Source organism: Chiroxiphia lanceolata, chromosome 1, assembly GCF_009829145.1.
Source record: "Chiroxiphia lanceolata isolate bChiLan1 chromosome 1, bChiLan1.pri, whole genome shotgun sequence".
NCBI lineage: Eukaryota > Metazoa > Chordata > Aves > Passeriformes > Pipridae > Chiroxiphia > Chiroxiphia lanceolata.
The window spans coordinates 135245780-135267605 of NC_045637.1; the positions used below are offsets into that span (position 1 = coordinate 135245780).

General features: G+C 35.4%; 1 protein-coding gene across 1 annotated transcript in view; it reads left to right on the forward strand.

The window, feature by feature from the left end:
* Nucleotides 1–18712, forward strand: part of STAM (signal transducing adaptor molecule) — a 35353-nt gene extending 16641 nt beyond the window's left edge. The window contains exons 3-14 of the mRNA XM_032691779.1: nt 1436–1511; nt 1593–1688; nt 2218–2364; nt 2635–2725; nt 4561–4753; nt 5085–5179; nt 6405–6493; nt 8740–8827; nt 11237–11291; nt 11616–11769; nt 12271–12446; nt 13551–18712. Of these exons, the coding sequence (XP_032547670.1) occupies nt 1436–1511; nt 1593–1688; nt 2218–2364; nt 2635–2725; nt 4561–4753; nt 5085–5179; nt 6405–6493; nt 8740–8827; nt 11237–11291; nt 11616–11769; nt 12271–12446; nt 13551–13800 (1510 nt within the window). The 3' untranslated portion in view covers nt 13801–18712. The remainder of the gene's footprint in view (nt 1–1435; nt 1512–1592; nt 1689–2217; nt 2365–2634; nt 2726–4560; nt 4754–5084; nt 5180–6404; nt 6494–8739; nt 8828–11236; nt 11292–11615; nt 11770–12270; nt 12447–13550) is intronic.
* The last annotated feature ends 3114 nt before the right edge of the window (nt 18713–21826 follow it).

Sequence of the window (21826 nt, forward strand, 5' to 3'; positions counted from 1 at the left end):
GTCATTTCTGTTAATTATATGAGCAAGTAGATTATATTTAACACATGTGGATAATCATTTGGCTTTGAGGCTTTGTTACTTTATTCCTTTTAATAAGACTTTGGATCCCTTAGTAAAAAAAATCTCGGGCAGGTCCTGCTCCTGAACTGCTAAGCTCTTGATCCTGCACCCTACCTTTATAAATACTGGCTTTACAATGGAGACACTTTTTTGAGCTTGTACTCATCACATCAATGCTACTCATAAATTAATGGTTACAAAAACAGTTATTTCTGAAAATTTTAGCATGTATTCTTTCTCGGTTAAAGCAAACATATGAGAAATCTTGCATAATTAATAGATAAAAGGTAGTACTTGCCTTAGAGCCTTCATTTGTAATAATTGGTTATATGAAGGTATACACTGAATGATATGTACTCATGCTGCGTGACAGCATTTTCTATAATTAGTACCACTAAATATGAGGTGGACATTTCTGTAAAATGTAGACACTGCCAAATATAGTATAGCCAAGCAGTGGTGTAACTTATACCTAAGTTTCATGTTAGTTCTTGGATACCAGTTCAATAGGAAAATACTTCTGCTTCGAAAAAGACCCTTGATGTGTAAAACCTCTTAGTTTAGATTTTCCTTCCCTTTTCCTCTTTCCCTACTTACCCTCCTTCAGGTTTATCTTTTCAGGGTTTCAGGGCTATTCACCAAATAATGCTTGTATGCCCATGATAATTCCTAACCCAGCCTTGCTTAGCTTTCCACTACCTTTAAAAACAGAATAAAATAACAGAAAGTCACACAGATTTTAATACACTAAACTGTCTGAAACTCCCTTTCAAATTCTTTCTTGAAGTTGCTTTTTATGTTATTTCTATCTACCACAATATAGGTAAGACTTGAATTCTGTATTTAATTGTTTAGAAACTTTGTCGAATGTCTGACAGGTTTTTTTAGAACTTGTTGGTTCATTGCATGTCTTTATAAATGTTATTCTGTACATTAAAAGAGGCTGAGGAACATAGTGGTGGTAATTCAAAATGAAAGTAGCAAAAGGGTGTTGGTAAATCAGTATGTAAGGAAATATTCTTACATATGTGTATGAAATATAAAGGAGTAGGTGCATGGACTGCAGAGAATTTCAGTTATCTAATTGCAAGGGATTTTATGCATTTCTGGAGTATTTACAGTAATTCTCTCTAAGTACAAAAGGTAACATAAATTACTGAGAGGTTTTGATCACTAAGAAAGCTACAAATCCTACAGATAGAAATGGCTGCAACTGTTAATGGTGTTAGTTTATTTTTTTTATGTTACACTTACGAGCTACTAAACTGACAATGTTCAGGAGATCTTGCTGTCTGCTAAAGTCGTCAGCATTGTCATGTATGCAATAGGAAATGTTCATTCCATTACATTTTTTTAAATGTCTTGTGTTTTTTAGACCTAAAGACTGTCTTCGCTCTATTATGAAGAGGGTGAACCATAAAGATCCTCATGTTGCTATGCAAGCGTTAACGGTAGGTTCTTTTTGATGTAGGGATTTTTCTTCCTGGAAAGTTATGTTGCACAAATCTGAGTTTTAATCTTTCTTTTGTTAGCTTCTAGGAGCATGTGTATCAAACTGTGGCAAAATCTTTCATTTAGAAGTCTGTTCAAGAGATTTTGCCAGTGAAGTAAGCAATGTGTTGAATAAGGTAATGTATTGCATTGATTTATACATTTCATCTCTAAGTGAAATCAGAGTTGGGTTAATCTGTAAGTGGAATGGGATCCACTTTTGGAAGACTGGAAAGCGGCTGGGGGAGGGGGGTAAGCCTAGATTACTGAGAAGACTGTGGCTATCAGAAAGAACTTCCTGAATGCCACTTCACAGTAGTTACCTAGGTATTCTGTTTGGGGGAGGTGTGGTGTGTTAATTTATAAATAAACTAATTCATTTTCACATTAAATGACAGCAGTGAAACATTAAATACAAACGTGAAATGGAGATAATACAGGGCTTCAATGTAACCTTATTTTACTTTATTTTGGGCCTAGCACATATTGTACTAATACAAATATGATGCTGGTGTACTATTCTCCCTTTCTAATAAAGATATCTTTAAGTGCTAAACTTGACTGTGAAAGAAAGTGTCTATATGGTGAATATTGAACTAAGATGAAAGTACTTGAAATTAAGAACCAATTTCTACATTATTTAACTAGTTTCTACTGTCCATGCAGGGTCATCCAAAAGTTTGTGAAAAGCTGAAAGCCCTTATGGTGGAATGGACTGATGAATTCAAGAATGACCCACAACTTAGTTTAATATCTGCTATGATAAAAAATCTTAAGGAGCAAGGAGTTACTTTCCCAGCGATTGGTTCACAGGTACATTAGATTTTTATGGTTGTTCTCAAAGGGTATCGCAAATTCTTTTTATGCTCAGCTCTGTATTTTACAGTTTGTAGTCTTGGATTCTAGAATGTACTTGGCAAAAAAATGAAAACTCTCTTGTCTTAATAAAACTTCCTTGAGGAGTGAAATGCTCTCACTTACCTTAGATTTTTATATTGCAGATGAATACAAATCGAAGTGGTGAACTTAATGCATTGTCAGTTTTTTGTTGGATTCATTTTTACATCTTTCACTTTTGGCTAGGCTGCTGAACAGGCAAAAGCAAGTCCAGCTCTAGTTGCCAAAGATCCTGGTACAGTAGCCAACAAAAAGGAAGAGGAGGATTTAGCTAAAGGTAAGTACATTTACTTGCTGACATGAAGCATATATTGATAAATACCAAAAAAGCAAGAACAAATGTTTTGCTTCCTTCCTCTGTGAATAGTGTATTGATGGCTTGGGGTTATGATTTCTGTTGCTTTCTTTTTCTACTCATCTTGGAGGGTTAGAGATTAAAAGTATTCTATGAGTAAAAAAAATATGAAAAATTTTTGATTTTTACTTTTTTTTCCCCTTACCAAAGTGAAACAAGTCTTCAAAAATCTCATATTAAGGACATGCCTCTACTGTGGAAATGTTTGATGCAATTGCTGTACTTGGATTTTCCCTATTTCTGGAGCAAGTGAAGCACACTCATTTGCAATTTAGAGATTTGATGGAAGAAGAAAATAAATATTATGATTTAAGTTGTATGCAAAGTATTCTGGGTATACTACTTTTATTCTTTGAATATTGTTTCTGTAGTATACCTTAAGCTTTGATTGCTGTAAACATAAATGACTGTTAAATGTCTCACATCAGTCCCTGTAAACAAAACTAGGATGGTTTCTTCTGATTTACTGTTGTACTGAAGTATATTTAAAGGTCATTTAATGATCCTATACCAGATACATGGGAAAGTTATTCTTAGAGTGGTTTGATATTTATGGTTGAGAACTGTTTTTTGAGATCAAACTTCAGCAATGTAAAGGCATCAAATTTTATGTCTTGTACCTGGGATGGCTTTGGGCTTAAAGTTGTAACAATGGCTGTTTGTTAAATGAGTGAAGTTCTTTTACTAGTAGTTGGTGCATGTTTGCAGTTTCTCATCTTAAACTTTTTCTTGTTTAGCTATTGTCTAATATAACATTGATTTGTTTAAATCACCATTAGCCAATCTGTATATGTTACTAATGGTTTCTTCAACAGTCAGTCCATCAAAGTCTGTTTAAATCTGTGTCTTAAAGTTCATACTCTGCATGTTTCCTAATGTTTGTTTTCTTTGTTTTTGTATCCACTCTGTCCCTTGTTAAAAATGATCAATTTTTTTTCCACAAACTTGGAGGGGTTTAATATGAGTGAAACCTTTCTGCTCAGTCAAGCTTTAGTAAAAATGACCCAGAAATGTGAAATTATTCAAGAAATTATAGAGATAAAAAAAAAAGGATAAAATTTTGCTTGTCTAAGCAAAAATAATTTTGTTAATTATGAATTAAGGAGGCACTTCTTTACTGTGGGGGTGACCTAGCACTGGCACAGGTTTCCCAGGGATGTCATGATCTCCGTCCTTGGAGATATTCACAAGTTGTCTGGACACAGTCCTGGGCAATCAGCTCTAGGTGACCCTGCTTGAACAAGGGATTGGACACAGTGACCTCCAGAGGTGCCTTTCAACCTCAGCCAATCTGTATAATCCTCTGATTCTGTGGAACCAGGCTAAAGGCTCCCATCTAGCAGAGAAAAACTGTGTACTGGAACAACTGTATTCTTTTAATGTTTCAAGCAATCTGTAAAAGTTCAACATAGCGTAAGATGTAAAGTAAGTATGTAGATATTTTACATCAGTTCAAGGTTATAACAATAATATAGTAATAAAAAATGGATAACTTCACTGAGTTATTCCATTTGTGCTTAAGTGCTGTTTATTCATCCTGTCCCTGTTGAAAGCCTCAGTAAATCTACAGGCAGAATTGTGCTCTCTAGTTGTAAAACATCTTTTTGTTTTTTATTGTTATTTCTAAGGGAAAAGCAGAGGGTGATTAAAATGCAACAGGAATAGAATTATACTAAAAGTTTTCACAGAATTAAATCTTCATATTATTCAATCCATTTTTATAGGGAATTTTCATATGAGTAACTCTTCTTTTGCAGCTATTGAACTGTCACTAAAAGAACAAAGGCAACAGCAAACCACACTTTCCAGTTTGTATCCGAGCACCTCAAGCCTTTTAACAAACCACAAACATGAGGGCCGAAAGGTTCGTGCAATTTATGATTTTGAGGCTGCTGAAGACAACGAATTAACTTTTAAAGCTGGAGAACTTATAACTATCCTTGATGACAGGTAATTTATATAGAATGTCTACTAGAAGTATATTAGACTGTAAAAATGATTTGGGGATGATGATATCTTCTATGTAGAAGCATACCTTGGAATACCGTTGCATGGAAACATATTTACATATTAAATACTTCAGTTATCTCCTAGATTTTTTACAAATAAATGTAATTGCATAAAAATTTTTGTGTATACACAAGAATACAGTCTCTGTGTATACAGAAGTTGTATTTACGTACAAGTAATATAAAAGCCTTTTCTGTGCAATTCCTAGGAAAATTCCATGTGAGTGGGTTTTATAATGTATGGGGGGTTTGTTTTTTTTTTTTATCTTTAGTGATCCAAATTGGTGGAAAGGTGAAACTCACCAGGGTATAGGATTGTTTCCATCTAATTTTGTAACAGCTGATCTTTCTGCTGAGCCAGAAATGAGTAAGTAACATTGTATTTATGTATATATGTTAAATCCTGCCATTGCCTAAGGTATATTTCTGCAGTGATTTTCTTTCCCTTATGATGGAGTTCAGTTGCAAGTTAATGTGATAACTGAAGTAAAACTGAGGAACTCTTGGTATGATCTCACAGACAACAGACATACCTTTGTGTCAGACCAAGGTTGCTCAAGCTGGCTTCTGCTGAAAAATATGATGCTTTCTGTTCTGGCTTTGTCAGTGGCTTCCTTGAGACTCATTAAATCACTCCATTGAGACCTGGATAAATGTAGGCATTAGTAGCTTTTTTGTTTAAACTGCCTTTTTGCCTGGTTACAATGGTGCATAACTAATCGAGGTAAAACTGAAGGCCCCTGGGCAGATGTGAGTCAGATTACCAGTGTTCAAATAGTTCAGGAAACCTACATACTGTAACTGTGTATGTGTGCATACATACATGGAAAGAGGGGTTTTCTGTATACTGGTTATCTATTTGTATCTATTTATATCAGTCTAACCTACTCTAAATATTTAATAAAAATATTAAACATTAGAACTAATTCCTGTAAATCTCATGGGTTTGCAAGATTAATCTCCTGTGATCTCAATTCGAGGGTGCTAAAGGTAAGAGCAGGTCAGCAGAATTACATGCTGTAGCAGTCATTTGTGATATGTTTAAACTATCTAGTAAGAGTAATATGATAAGAGTAGTATTTGGCTTTTTTGTTCTAGCTTCCACTACAGAGGAATGAGATGGTTTGCAGATATGATTTGATGGAGAAGGAATAGTGAAATTTGAGAACTCTTGATTCTGTATTTTGCTTTGGGGAAAAGAAGGCTCAGTTTGTCATAGATGATTTTATCACTTTTCTCTTAAACCTGACTCATTAGCCCTATTTCTTCCAATCACTCTTTCTTAGTCTTTTTTTCCTGATGACTTACTAATAAGAATGTTATATGCAAGGAGACTATAATAAAGACATTTATTTGATAAAACGTGTTTCAGTTGACCTTGCGTGAACTGTTGTATTTTTTTAATGCAATTGACAGATTTGTTTAAGAAAATTGTTTGTGGATTTCAAATGTCAACAAAATACTAATTTTTAAAATTTTCACAGTAGATGTTTCAAATGCAAAAAACCTAGGCAATATACTAGCTATATTATATTTGTCATTGTTTGTTTATTTTTATTTTATAAAATTTAGTCTGCCTGTTTGTCTTGCAGTGAAAGCTGAGAAGAAAACAGTGCAGTTCAGTGATGAAATTCAAGTAGAGACAATAGAACCTGAGCCTGAACCAGTTTATATTGATGAAGTAAGCATGCTAAAAGTACTGATTTTCAACTGCTGGTACATTTAAATATGTGATATTTAACCCTTTCATACTGTACTTCAAAAACAAAAACAAAAGAGAATGGGAAGGGAAAGGCGATTTAATTAAAATAAAAAGAAATCTGCAGTATTCTCATTTCTTTAAGAGTCTGGAATCTGTTAGGAATTTCTGAAACTGAATTTGGAAACTACATTTCATTTAGGGCCCTTCTCCCAGGTTGTACATCTGTTTACCTCCAAACTAGAAGCTTGATGTTGAGTGACAAATTTGCTTTCAAATTTTACTTTTAAGTGCTTCAGGATACCTCAGAGATATCCATCTTGACTCCTGTCTTAGATTTATTTCCAGTATAACCACCACTGTCTACCCTCAGAATCAAAGATCTCTTTCCATCTCTGAAAATGGAATGTTTTTCCCCTGCCTTTTTTTTTCCCCTTGACACAAGTTCTGTCATTTTGACATGAGAAATCAGTTGCTGCCTCCCTAAAGTCCTGTTAAAGTCCCACCTAAAAAACTTCTTCCCGAGAGATATTAGTTTGTAATCCGCCAAAATAGCTTATCTCAGCCCTTCCTTGAGGTGCCTTGCAGCTTTTGTCTTCTGTGAGTCCGTGTCAGTTTTTTGGTTTAGTGTCTTCTTTTGTTTTTAAATTTGCTGTAGTATAATAGAAAGTAATTCATTTGGCTTTTTCCTTCCTTTCCAGAGTTTAAGGAGGACAAAACATGGTTTTATTTTCTACTTTGATACAACCTATATAACTCTGGCCTGATAAAGGCTATTTATTTGACAGTAGTCATCTAAAAAGTGATTTAAAATCTTTTACAGATAAGGTTTCATTAAGCAATATAATTCACTCTGAGACATATTTTTCAAAGAGTTTATGCCTGTTCATTTTCTAACCTTTGGTAATTTTATTATAAGTGGGTTGCACTTAAACTGGTTAATCAAGGATGACTTCTTCTGAAATCAACCATGCAACCCCTCCAAACATCATCTTAAAAAAATCGTGTGTGTGTATATATATGTGTGTGTGTATATATATATATGTGTATGTATCATCATGGCTGGGCTTTGTGAATGAAGATTTGGGAAAGGCTCTATCCACATTTGTTAGAAGCACACTGATGGCTAAAAAGGCCAATACGAGACAGGTACGTCTGGTTGCAAAAGGCACAGCAGAAAGACTCCTTAGGTGGTAAATTCTGCAAGGCACGATTCTTTCTGCACTGTCTTCTCCTCGAGAGTGATCCTGTGTGCTTTCTCAAAGGAAGCAGCAGCGTTATAGGTGGTGTGTCTCCAGACCTCCTGATTGGAGGCCAGAGTAGACCAGTTATGATGATCAATGTGGCCAAGGCTGAGATGTTGTTTCAGGGAGTCCTTGTATCTTCTCTTTGGGGTTCCTCTCATGCGGCAGCTGGTGGCAAGTTCACCATAAAGCAGGATTTAGAGAGGTGGTGGTCCTTCATCCTGGAGACATGCCCTGCCCAACGCAGCTGTGTTCTCAGCAACATGGCCTCAATACTTGTCATTGCTGCTTGTTCTAGAACAGATGTATTGGTCACATAATCTGACCAGTGGATGTTTAGGATTGTATGGAGGCAGTGCTGATGGAAGCGTTCTAGGAGATGCAGGTGGTGGTGGTAGATGACCCAAGATTCGGAACCGTATAAAAGAGTAGACAGCACAATGGCTTTGTAAACACTGATCTTTGTACTTTTCTTCAAGTGTTTATTATGCCAAACTCTTTTATGGAGTTTTCCATGTATGTGTATATATATATATAGGTAATGACATGGCTCATACACTGAATAGACCCTATACACTTAAAAATGCAGGATAGATTTTCAGTGAATTTGAAGTACTCTCTCCATGTATTCTGTCAAAATATTTCCACTAATCCCACTAGGTGGTGTTATTGCATATGTAATAACTAGAATCGAAAAATAGAAGCTGCTCAGAAAATACTGTTTAGAAGGGCTTCTAGGAATAAAGGAGTATTCTGCACATTCCACTTTTTACTACTGTTGATTTTTGTCAATTGGCTTTTCCTTGTTAAAGCATCTTCGTTCCTATAAAGTATTATGTATGATTTGTATTTTCTTAGTCTAGATGATTCTCAAGTGCTGAGAGATCAAAATGGCTGTTGCAAACAGCTGCTTTAGTTTACTATCCTGAAAGTGCTAATTTCCTGCCTACCGTATGTGCCCTAATTATACAACTCGTGTTCTAGGATAAAATGGACCAACTCTTACAGATGTTACAAAGTGCAGATCCATCTGATGACCAGCCAGACCTCCCAGAATTGCTTCATCTTGAGGGTAAGAAAGTACTGTTTTGTTGTTGTTGTTTTCCTCTCTAGGAATTACCTATATCGAACCAAACTGAAACTAAGTTGAAACTACTTCATGTGCATGCAAGAAACATGTGTAGAAAAGTGCCTGAGCCATAATTATCTTCTCACTTCCTTTTTTCCACATCTAAGAGACCAAAGTGCAAAATGTTAACTTAAAACAAGCCTACTCCTCTCTCAAGAAAACCATTTTCTATATTCTTTTCCTTTTCGAGACCCAGAAATATTTAATTCAATCATATTCATCCATTATTTTTTTTTCCTTCATAGAGTAGCACAGCATGAGTGGCAAAAGGAGTGTAAGGAAGATTCCATGAAAGGAAGCAGAAATACTACTAAGGTTTAGAATAGACCTGTGGGTGTCTCACATGCTTTTCACTTGCATGTGTATTTCTGTAGGAGTTGCATATTAACAAATACTTTATAGAATGCTACAAGTTGTGCTAGTCTTTTAGAGTCAAATTATTCAGACTACCTCTTCACAGAGGCATTATAGACCATTTTACCTGGGTTGATATATGCACCAAAATTTTTGGGAGGGAACTTAGAGAAGGAAGAAAAGAAACTTACTGATTATGAGACAGAACATAGGCTTAGACTGACAATTCAGATAGGACCAGACTTTGTCAGGAAAATGGCAGGTTGTACATCTATCTAGAAGTTAATCATGGAAGTGTATAGGTTTATAAGCTTTTGGGTATGTCCCATCTTTCCACACCCATCTGATTCATTATGCCTGTAAATGAATCCTGTTTTAGGAACTGCACATCAGTGAACTGTCTGCACATATTCTAGTTCCACTCAAGCTAAAGAGGGGTAAAAAGAAACATGACCGGTTTTATTCTTTCAAGTCCCAAATATAGCTATAGAGGCTGTTGTCTAAGAAGCAGATTGCCTGTATCTGGTCCAGGACAGAGGCAAAGAAATTAAAAGGTATGCTTGTCCACCAACCTCCAGATATGGCTTAGATTAGGATTTCCTTGCAAATGCATCATGAGATCATTAAAACAATGCTGAATTTTATATTGAATTGTGGGACTGGTCCTAGAATCTGAAAGCAGTGGTAGGATCAGATGATTGCTCCTCAGCTACCTACAACAGCACTTGCTGTATTCCTGCAATGCCAATACAAGATTACCTGCTCTACAGTTAAGTAGGCCTTGGTGAGCTACTGTTTTTGACACAGGTTCTGGGAATTTTGTTACAGATACGTTTTGAATCCTTGATTCCTACCAGTGGTGACAGGTGCTGATTAATATTTGACAGAAAACCCACTTAATTTTCTTCTGCCAGCCACATGTCCAGTCACAAATTCTTTAAATTGGAGAGCTCATCCTAACACGTTCAGGAGCCCAGGGTTTGTGGTTGGCAACAGTGCAGTCATCATGTTAGCATACAGACATCTGAGCAATCCTTGTCATGCCTTTTACCACACTTTATACTGTACATAAAAATAGGCAGAACTTAGACCAGGTTTTACATCTTTTCCCAGAATTTCTGTCAATGTATTACTAATTTGAGGTTCAAAGAAGTAGATGGGTATCTCTCATACAACTCCTCATTCACCTGGTGTTGCCTTTGAGGAACACAATAGTAGTGCCCTTTCATGCATCATGGCCCAGACATTTTCAGGACCTTCTTTATTCCTAATATCCAAAACTTCCCTTTTAGCTTCCTTGTCAGTTTATTTTACATTTGACAAATTCTGTCTTTCTGTTAATTAACTGTGGTTTGCTCGGCAGTTGGGTGAATCCCATGTCCTTGTGCTGAAAGGAAGCAGGGGGTGCATTTTTGTTTATTTTAATGCTTTTCTATTCTGCTTCTGGTAAGCTTTTGTGTTGGTTTTTGCACTTTAGTGGTTTGGAAAAGCCTCCCTCCCCCAATTAGGTTCTAGTGAGAGAGAAATGTGCTAATAGTGTCTTTGACGTGCAGGCGATTGAAACATTGCATCCAGTTTTCTTCTTCATTGTTTTCATAGATAGTCTTTTTGTAGTATTGTTAGTTGAGCACGATTTGCAGTGGCAAATTTTCTTCCTTGAAGAAGATATCACCTCTCAGATTTGCTTGAACCTTTTAATGCAAAATAGTTTCAGTTTTTTGCTTCCTGGATGTTAAATGTGTTTTGCTTCACTTTATTTTAAAATGTACTTTTGAAATTTTACCAGTAGTGAAAACTGAGCTGGATCTTATTCTTAAATTTTTCATGATGCTCTCTTGTTGCTATAAATTTTTGGCATGCAGATTATAGTAATGAACTAAAAAAAAATGGACTAGCATCTACACATTTCTGTCTCATAATTTTTTTTAAATTGCTTTCTGACTTTGCAGTATGGAAATGTTTATTACGCTGTTATATTTTAGTGTCTTTCTATTCTAGCAATGTGCCACCAGATGGGACCTCTCATAGATGAAAAGTTGGAAGATATAGACAGGTAAAAAAAAAAAGTCATGTATTTTGACTCAAAATTCATTGTTAGGAATACCAGTCTTATTACTTAATGATATCTTAATAATTTTTATGAATATTGGCAAAGAAAATAGGTGTACTTAGTAGTTTCTCCTTTGGAAAGAAGTCTGAAGGTTTTTTCCCCCTACTCACATAATATTTTATAATATTGTACCACTTGATGCTCTTGTCAGACATGACTTCACAGCAAGAATATGTTGCTTATCACACCTCATGAAATTTTTCTGTATTGTCTGTTTATACTGAAGTTATCTAAATTGTAGAATAAAGTGTAAAATATATTTTCTAGGAAACATTCGGAACTTTCAGAGCTCAATGTTAAAGCAATGGAGGCTCTTTCTTTGTATAACAAATTGGTGAATGAGGACCCAATGTATTCCATGTACGCAAAACTACAAAACCAACAGTATTACATGCAGTCATCTGGTGTTTCTGGCTCTCAGGTATGTATGTAACCTTGAATAGCCATTGACCTTATCAAGTGCATACCTACTGAGCAGTGTTTTCTCTCAACACAATACGTAGACAAATAAAAATAAAAATGTTTTATTTCAGCTGCAAGCTTTGGATGTTCTCCTTTTGCAGATTCTAACGCTTTTAGTTTTTGTCTGTTCAGTTCCTTTTGATCAAGGAAAAAGCCCATCCTGGGCTTTGAGTTGTACATAAAATTAAAAATTTAAGCTGCCAGGGCTTTGCATAGTTGGTCAAAGAAAGTAAAGAACCGAGGGAGTACTATTCCTGGTTAAGATTTGCCCTCCCCTATCTACTCAGAGATAGCCATCAACATGGAAATGCCGCCATGAAAGAATTACCATTTTTAACTTCAGTAATTTAAATTAGAGGAAATTAAAGGGTTGAGAGGCTATCTTTAAGGTCTAGTGTCAGATATTAAATGCAAATTTTCTTGTATTTTATTTCTAATATTCCTTTATTTAACTTCCTAGGTTTATCCCGGGCAAGCTCAAAGTAATGCATACTTGGTAGCAGGGAGTGCACAGATGGGCCATATTCAAGGTTACAATCTTCCTCCTGAACAACTCCCTTCTCTCAGCCAAGGCACAGTTACTCCATCTGCCAGCTCAGTACTGCCTGGTCAGCCTGCACAGACATCTTACACGAAGTAATTTTAAATATTTTCCTATTCAAGTTTAAATCAATTTAAACATAAAGGACTACAGATAATTTTTAAAGGAGACTTTTTTCCTTACAAAAGTATAACTATAAACACAACTGAAAGATACTTTAGTGCAATTATTTCCAATGTGCTTTTTATTGGTGTCATGTATTTGTTAAAAATTCCTGTCAAACTTCTCTATATTTCTTTTACATAAAAAAAAAAAGAAAATTATATAGACATGACTTAGTAGTAACTTTTAATATACATTTAATGATGAAGGTTATCTGCTGCTCTTGCTGGCTTAGCATAATTTCTGTATATTCTACAGTTCTTTTTTTTCAAATATCTTACCATAGAAGAATGGGGAGAATTCTGCTCATTTTGGAAAAGAAGTGAATGGGCTATGATTACTTACTAAAGCTTATGCAGCTTGCCCATATAAAGGATTTACAAGAGGCTTTCTACATTGGGTAGATGGTCGAAGATGCTAAGCTTTGGTTAAGCTACCTATATTGTGAAAAACGTTTGAATTGGCTTTAGGAAAAGATTAGGGGATTTGGGTATTTTGGGGTTTTGGCTTGTTGGTTCTTTTTTTTTTTTTTTTTTTTTTATTTTACTGTCTGTGTAAAGTAATTTTATTCTGTAAAGTTGGGAGAGACATCAATCTTGAGTCATTAATATGTTTGATAATTTCTGTCCCCCAAAGTTACTTACTTGGTATAGTGAGGCATACCTTGATAAAGTGAGTTTCTGCATACTTCACCTGACTTGTTTTGCTATTTAAAACGGTTGGGTTTATGGAATAGTTCGGTTGGGTTTTGTTTTTTTCTATGAACAAAATGGAATACAGATGGCCCCATCTTTCACCTGGATTCCATGTTGCACCTTAAAATAAAACAAAAGTATAGATTCACAGTCTAATTTTAAATCCATGGGAGGTGTGTTTAAATCTGAGGAGGGTGTTTGAGTTTTAATGGGAATACTCATTGACTATAGTTTTAAATATGCAAGGTGTCCTGTGTTAAGAGATTTTTGTGTGTAAAGTTTTGCTGTTCTGTTGGTAAATTGTTTGTAAATTTAACTTTAAATTTTTATTTTTTTTTTCAGTGCAATGGTTGGTTCTGTTGCTGGAAGTACTTACTCTAACCAGGCTTCAGTGTATAGTCCACCACCTGCTACTGTTGATGTTGCTACTTATCAGAATGCTGGAACTAATATGTCCCAGGTGCCAAACTATAACTTAGCATCTACAGCTCTGCCACAGACAGCAGGCAGTCAGCAAGCACCTCCACAACAACCACAGCCTCCACCACCTCAACAACCACAGCATAGTTACTCACAGAAGGCTCTACTATAGGATGCAGGACTTCTGATTCCTAATCTTCTTTAACCTCTGCTAAAGGCAGTTGGCGATTCTATGAGTTTCTTCCTTTAATCTCTTAAACTTCGTTTATCCTCAGCTTAATAAGAATCTCTCTTGGTGAACAAGTTCAATTTGCACTGACTTTTTAGGATTTTTTTTTTTAATTTTGCAGAGGAACTGATATATTTAGGAAATTTACTTCCTTTTAAAATGCCTAAAAATTGGTACAAGATTATTTATGTATGGTAAAATTGGCTAGTCTGTGAAAACTCAACATTTGCAAACTGTTGTGGCATATATGTTATGTACGTATAGTGTGTGATTGCAGTAGTGCCCATTTCGTATAGCTGTGGTGGTTGTGTGAATATATTTAACACAATGTTTAAAAATAATTTACTTTACTATTTTATTTTAATCATGAACTGACAACCATATTTCATAGTTTTGTGTAGTTTTAAGACAGATGTGATGTCATTTTCCAATGCAGGAATAGCAGTAATTCTGCATATCGTGGTTACAATTACGAGCTAGGGTCTATATATGAATTTACAAACTTATCTGAGTCTAGGTTTCACTACTTCTTGAATTGAACACAAGTGTATCATGACTATTAGATAGCTTATCTACCAAAGTAAACTCGTTAACTAGTAAGTGATTTGGGGGGATAACAGCAAATTATGATTCTGCTTCGGACATAATTAATAACTTAAAACTACTATTCAGAGGCTGCTAAACATATGGGACCATGCAACAGATCAGGATCTTGCATTTTGTCATGAGAAGCATGTAATTTATTTTTTCCAAGTTGTTTTTTACAATGAGAACTAGAACTATGTTCTGTGTGTGTTGGTAGAGATTACACCAAAGAAAGACAGAGGAATTGAATTGGAAGAGAAACAATGGAGTTTTAAACTGGAACACACAACATGAATTACATAATTTTATTTGAGTCTTCTTAATTAGAACATGGAGAATTATGGACATTTAAATCACTTTGCTGAACAAACCTTCAGGGCTTCGTTTTATCTCTTGTGGCCTTGCTTAGCAATTTGTTCTGTTTACTGTTCTAACACAAACACTTCTGCCTTAAATGTCTGTTTCAATTTTCAGTTGTACCATTTGAATTTATCAACCCTTCTATAGTATCAAGAGTTTATGAAGCATCTCATTTTAGTTGACATTCAGGTTATTTTGAATTCTCTTCTGCAGCAACATGTATTAGCGTGTTTTAAACCCTTGTGTTTCTCAGTAACTTAGTCAACTGGGTCTTTAAGGCACTGTATTTTCTTTCTGTGGCTGAGGTGCTACAAAAGAAACATGGTAATTGAAGGCAGCATTTTAGGTGTGCTTGATCTGAGTTTCTTTTGCAAAGACTGTTGTTATTTTGCATTTGTATTCAATCTAGTAATGCATCCTGGTTTTGTCTTTTCCAGCTACTTTAATTCCTCTTAAAGCAATACTAGATGGCTTCAACATCAGATCTGTGTTTTTAGTCTTGCTACTGTGTGTCAGAAATTGTTTGCTTATATGTATTATATTTTAGTGTAATGCTTCTGGAATTAAATGTTGCAATTGTACATTATACTATAAAATGACCTCAGTTTTCCCATACACTCCCGCATCTGTTCACAGCTACCTAACATGCCTTTGTTTCACTATTTTAATTGACACTGGTGTTTTGCCAGATGCTTTCAGATGACTACTTTGCATAACCTTTGACAGGGTTGGTTACGAAACATGCCCATAGCTGATCTGTTCCAGTTGGAGATGTTCTAGCCAGCTGATTGTTCTAATACTAGTATTTTCACATTTTTTTTCTCTAGAATTCTTATGCACCCTCGCAAACTGTCATTAGTTACTTCAGTACTTGGTAGCATCACAAAAGCCTGTGGAATTTGAAAGGAAATACGAGGGAAAAAAATAATAATCCAAGATATTGTGTCATAGATAATTTTTTAAGGATTGAAGAGGTGATCTCTTTAGAAAAGACATGTAGTATAATTTAGTGTTCCCTATATGCATTCAGTACCTTATTCCAAAATCAGATATACAATGTGTATAGAAATGTATAATTTATACACAAAAGTGAAAATAAGTTTTGATTCTATAGTTCTTAGTCCCTGATTCAAAGAGAAGCTTGAAGCATCGAGATAGTGTGGCTAACATTGACTGTTGTATTCTTAGGTTTTCACATGTTGTGCCACATGTTCACTAACAGCCTGTGGAACTTCTGTACAGAAAAGACCCAACAAACATACTTTTTTTTACTAATTTGTCATTGTTTTTAAAATTTTGAAGTCTTTTCTTGACATACAGAAATGCTTGTTCCTGGTTTCTCATTTGAATGCTGAAGCCTTAAGTGTATCTTAAGTTTTTCTGCTTTCCAACTTGCTTATTTTGGGCATTCAGCCATGTTTATGAAAATTAAAATCACCTTTCATTTATATTCATCATGACCAAAAAAAACACTTGCTAAATTCAATGCCCCTCTAAATTCAATATAATGAAAGTTTTGAATAAAAGATGGACACTTTATATTTTCCTTTCCACCTTTATTAAAGTCACTGCTCTAAGCTATCCCCTGTAACAGACTGGGAATTTTAGCTGATTTTGATTCAGATTTCATTGTCTACAGCTGGTGCAGTAGGTCACTATTTTTAGGTTGAGAGTCTTAGTGTTTCTGCTGCAACCTACGTTTTCCATTTCACATGCAATTTTCTGATTAAATGAAATTTGGAGCTGTGTTGCTTTGTGTTGATTTTTCTCATCAGAAAAGTTAATTTTATCTTCTTGCTTGGTTGTGTCCTGTATGCTCAATACTCTAAAGTGATGCCTTCTCCTACCTTGCTAGGTGCTGTCATTGCATGAATTCATTCAGTCCTCCTCTTGTATTCTCTGTGATAACTTAGAAATTTTATGTCAGTTCAGCTCCTCTCTGTGCGTTTGGTATCATGAACCTGGAGATGCCATTGCTGGTCCTTCTCTGCCATAATTGATTCTCAGATTCGTCATTTATGCGTTGTTTTGACCAAGTTCATGTATGTTCCACCTTACTGTGGTATTGAACACAGAAATGTGGGTGAATGGAGGAAAGTACACATGCAGCTACTGTGTGGAAAAGCTTTTTAGCAATTAAATAAAATGTCAGAAAGTTAAACTATTTGAAAGTTAAGAATCCTTGGAAATGTTACTCATGTTCCAATAGAAGACCTAATTTTTGAATGCCTTGTTTCTTCACATGTAAATTGTTGATGTAAGGCTGAAATGTTTTCAAAATATTTTGTATAACCCTTTGTCACTTAACCCTTTCATTAAGGAATACAAAAATGTTAATTACCTTCAGAAGGGGTATTTCAGTACCTTGGTTAGCCTGAACTGGAGCAGATTCTGGAAAGTGCCTTCTGTGCATTTCACTTCTATAAGCAAAACTTGTTTACCCCGTGTATCATCTCAATTTATGTGGGCATAACAAAGGTGTTAAGATTTACTGTAAAACATCCCAGAAAAAAACTGAGGCAGTGTGTTGAAATTTGCTGTATTGATGTCATGGCACTGTGTTCCAGAGTGCTCAGCTCCAGGAACATATTTGTCCACCTCTGTTTAGTAAATGGTATGGTGTAGATGTGTATTTAATGTCATTGACCAGAACACATATAGACAGCAGTAAAACAACAGTAAAAAGAAGCAAAATATAAGAATTACTGCAGGCTTCTCAACAGGTGTGGGGCAGCATGCTATCCTCATGGTACAGTTACTGTTCATGAACTTTGAGTTGGGAGAACTGAAATGAATTTGAACTTCAGAAAATTCTGCCAGATTGAAAATGATTAGGTGTAACGAAGGTGATAAATTTGCTCTTAATACCATGTACTTATTTTGCTGATTAAATCTAGGCTGCTATTATAGTTCTCTGATTTCATCTAGATGGCAGGAACATCAGATTTACACTGGAGAACTGCTTAATACCTCATTCTCCAATTTTTTTTAGTGTTTTCTCTAGTATCACTTACTTTATTTTTCACTCACATTTCAAAGATATCTCTGCAGTCTTTACATACAAAAGTCTTACCATATTCCTTCTCTGCTGGGTTTCACAGAATGAAAAAGGATATCTCTAATTACAGCAGCTACACTGGCACTTTGAATTACACAGCTGCAGCTTCCTTTGAGGAAGACGCATGTATCTATTTTGAAGAACAAGGGAGCATAATTTTTCCAGTTAAAACCTTGGAGGAGATATTTTTAAAGAAAAAGGTAGAGTAAAAGTTACAGAAACCTCCATTACTAACAGCGGGCAGAATCATTTTTTTCTCTGTTACTCAATCTTAGTAAAGCTGACTGACTCCACACTACAGCTACTCCTTTCTCATTTTCGGCTGCAATGAAGAATAGTGACCTTCATACATAGACTGTCCAAAACCATAGGAAAACATGGAGAAGGCCTTGACATCTGAACTTTTTCCTTCAATATGTAAAAAACACTATCAACATTTTTGAAGCCTTGTTTCTTGAATTAGGATGGTTGTGTTTAAAAACATTCCATTTGCTACTATGTAAAATTGCAGATCTGAAGATCTCTTTTTATGCTGCTGCCTTGGCAAAAAGGTGGTAGGGGCTTTTGTTCTTCTATCCTGCATGTTCTTCTGGAATCCAAATAATTTTTGTCTTTGTCATGAAAAAGAAACCTGCTGCAGTCTGCTTTGGTTTTAATAAAGTGTACACAGTAGCAAAGTGCATTTTTGTTTGGCTTTGTTTGTTTTGATGCTCCCTTTGATGTTGGCATATGTATATATTTAGATATACTACACTGTTGTACAAGAATTGTTTTAGTAAATAACACTATTTGTAAAAACTGTTAATTTTTTTAGTATGAATGCAAAATATTAAAGTTGGAGTATTTAGTTCATTACGTTGCAAAGTCAGTTTATAAATTTAATGGAAGAATAATCTGAAAACTACTTCCTTTGCTGGATGGATTTTTGGTTATCCTGGGTGGAGGGTTGTGGGTTTTTTCGGTATGATGCTTACTCACATATTACATTATTTTTGCTTTTAAATCTATCATTAACTTCCTCCAGCGAAACCCTAGTAATATACTGTATATATTACTTCAAGTATGCTGCATATCCACTTTTGGTAAATAGAACATGAATATATTGAAGGGATTGTAAAGTAGAAATGAAAACAACTGCATCTATACCGTCTAATGTATATATTTGATTACAGATCTATGTAGCAGATACTATGGTAGCCTAACAGTTAGTTTACACAGTCATTTGACAGTTAATTCCATTTCTCATGACAGTAACACAAAATAGCATAGGACTTGGTGGTTTATCTATGTGAAATGAGTTGAGCATCAGGCTAAAACCTGATTTATGAATATTCAAATACTTAAAATGCTGACACAGTTGAAACTTAATAGGCTTGACAGCTGTGTTCTTAAAGCAATGTTAAACGTAGATTTCTTGCTTAAAACATCTGAGATCACTGTGGGACTTTGGCAGCAGTATCAGTTTGGCCTGTTCTTAGGGTCTCTTCCTGAAAATGTGAGCTAAACACCTTAGAACAAGAGGTTATGTGGACTGTGGATTAATTCAATATGATAATTTTTGTCTTTCAAGAGAATATCTATTCTTTGAATCGTAGAATCAACAGGTTGGAAAAGACCTCTGAGGTCATCAAGTCTAACCCTTCATCCAGCATCGCCATTGTTACCAGACCATGGCACTAAGTGCCACATCCACTCTCATCTTAAAAACCTCCAGGAATGGTGAATCCACTACCTCCCTGGGTAGCCCATTCCACTATCTGATTACTCTCTCTGTAAAAAATTTCTTCCTAATATCCAAGCTATTCAGTTGGTAGAATTAAAAGTCCTACAGATTGTGTAGAAATTAAGCATGTTTTGTTTTGGAACAGGGAGGGGTAATTAATGTTGAATTTACTGCCCCTTTTGGATGGAAAGCATTTCCGTTGAGATACCTATGATGAAAATAGTTTGAGAGTTTGTTGTGTAGTATTTAAAGTTTGTTGTAAAATCTGCTGCCCTGAATCTGCATAAGAGGTAAAGTAAGCATCATCTGTATTTAAGGCAATGAAACCAATTATCTTCACTTAAACTTTTAAAGAATTGGTTCATATATAATCTGTCTTCATAGCACTCACTTCATATCACATTATGAAGCTGGGGACCTTAATGAATTGCCTTACTACTGTAACTGTTTTCTGAAATTGTATTTTACTCTGTTGCAGGATAGACTTTTATCTCTCACAATTCTTGTAAATTTAAATTATCTGGATTATTTTCAGTCAAGGCTGTTTTGGTTGATACTGTTTGGGATCTATGTTTTAAGTGAGAAATGAGAATTAAGCCATTATGAGAGAACTTGTGGAGGAACTTCCACTGATTAAGGCTGATTTGTACTTTTTAAAATTCACATCAATGTTGGGAGTATATGTGGGCAACATGCAATAATGCAGATAATCATATGGAGTTAAAAAAGGCAAATAAATATTTCAAGTTGTAAATTTAGAGCAGCTTTAGAGTACAGTCTCGATATATAATATAAAGAATGTAGCAATTGCAGTATCTCATATTTTGCTTTGACTTTGCCTAACTGTTAAACATTAGTTTTGAGTCCTTATGCATGCACCTTTGATCTCTAAAACACAGGGTGGGTTGGTGCTTATGCCCCATGTTCCCAGGATTGGTGACATCTACTACCTTAGCAGTTGTACTTTGGACCCTCATAGAGGTGCAGAATCCAGCAGGAACATGTTGGGTGGTTGGTAGATTCTGTCATGAGTGAGACACTGCTCAGTAGAACAAACTCATTGACTGGTCAGTGTCTCTATTTACCACTTTCTGGCTACAGGAAGCACACATACCAAAAGAGAAAACTCTTCAGTGTACCCATGCTTGGACCACTCAACTTTATACTATAACAGTTTTGTAAGATTGATTTACTAATATGGAAACAAATCTTTCCTGCTACTGAAATCACAATAGAATCTATTTCTAGCCAGTTGAGATGGCTCACCTCTGTTGAGTCATGCATCCTCACGTATTTGTGGATTATGCAGAGGTGTTTTATTTCACAGTCTATGTGCCAGACTGTCCTGATTTACTGTGCTTCACAAAGGAGTGTGAACATTTAGATCACTTGGTTTAAAGGCTTTTAGACTTGCAAGATTTCCCCCAAATTAGCCTTTTTCTTTCCCTGGTGACATGCTTTCATAGCCGATGCTGTTGCATTGTGGTGAAGTTAGGCAAACCCTGCAGCAAGGGTCGTGTGGCCAGAGGAATATAGGTAATATAATGATTTTCATAAAAATATATTGTTTTATGTAAGAACAAATAACTCTTGACTCAACTAAGGGCAGCAAAGTCGTGGTTCTCTGAACCTATGTATGAACACAGGGCCAGCACCAAGCACCTCACTGAAATGTGCTACTGAAACTTTGAAATAGATTGTTTGTTTGGGTTTTTTTCAGAGAAATCAAGACTGGTGAGGCTCTTGTTAGGGGTGTGTTTGTTCAGAGGGCTCTCCTTCCTCCTGGTGTGGTGAGGAAAAACAAATAGTGAAGAATTTTTTGTTTTAATGGAGTTCACAATCTCACTTCATAACAAATTTCTTGCAGCTTCTGTGGAATCAGGATTTACATTATCTGATTGTGTGGATAATGACAGGTAGGATATAGCATTCGTAATTTTAAAAAATCATCCTACTCACTTATCTATAAAGTAGGGAATTTTAATTAAGCAGTTTATTTTAGTAAGCTTGTTCTCTCAAAACAGATGTGCTTTCTACTCTTGAGCACTTCTTATCTTCTGGATAATCAAGGTTTCCTGTAAATGGTGGCTGTTCCTTCCAAGGTTTCAGAGTCCCTCTGATCACTTCAGGGGGCAGCTATTCATCCTAGTTGCTTAAGTGAGTTCCTAACTACCTCTTCCAAGAACTAGAATCCCTTGAATTTGTCCATCCATGGGGCTCAAATTGACACCATATTTGCTCCT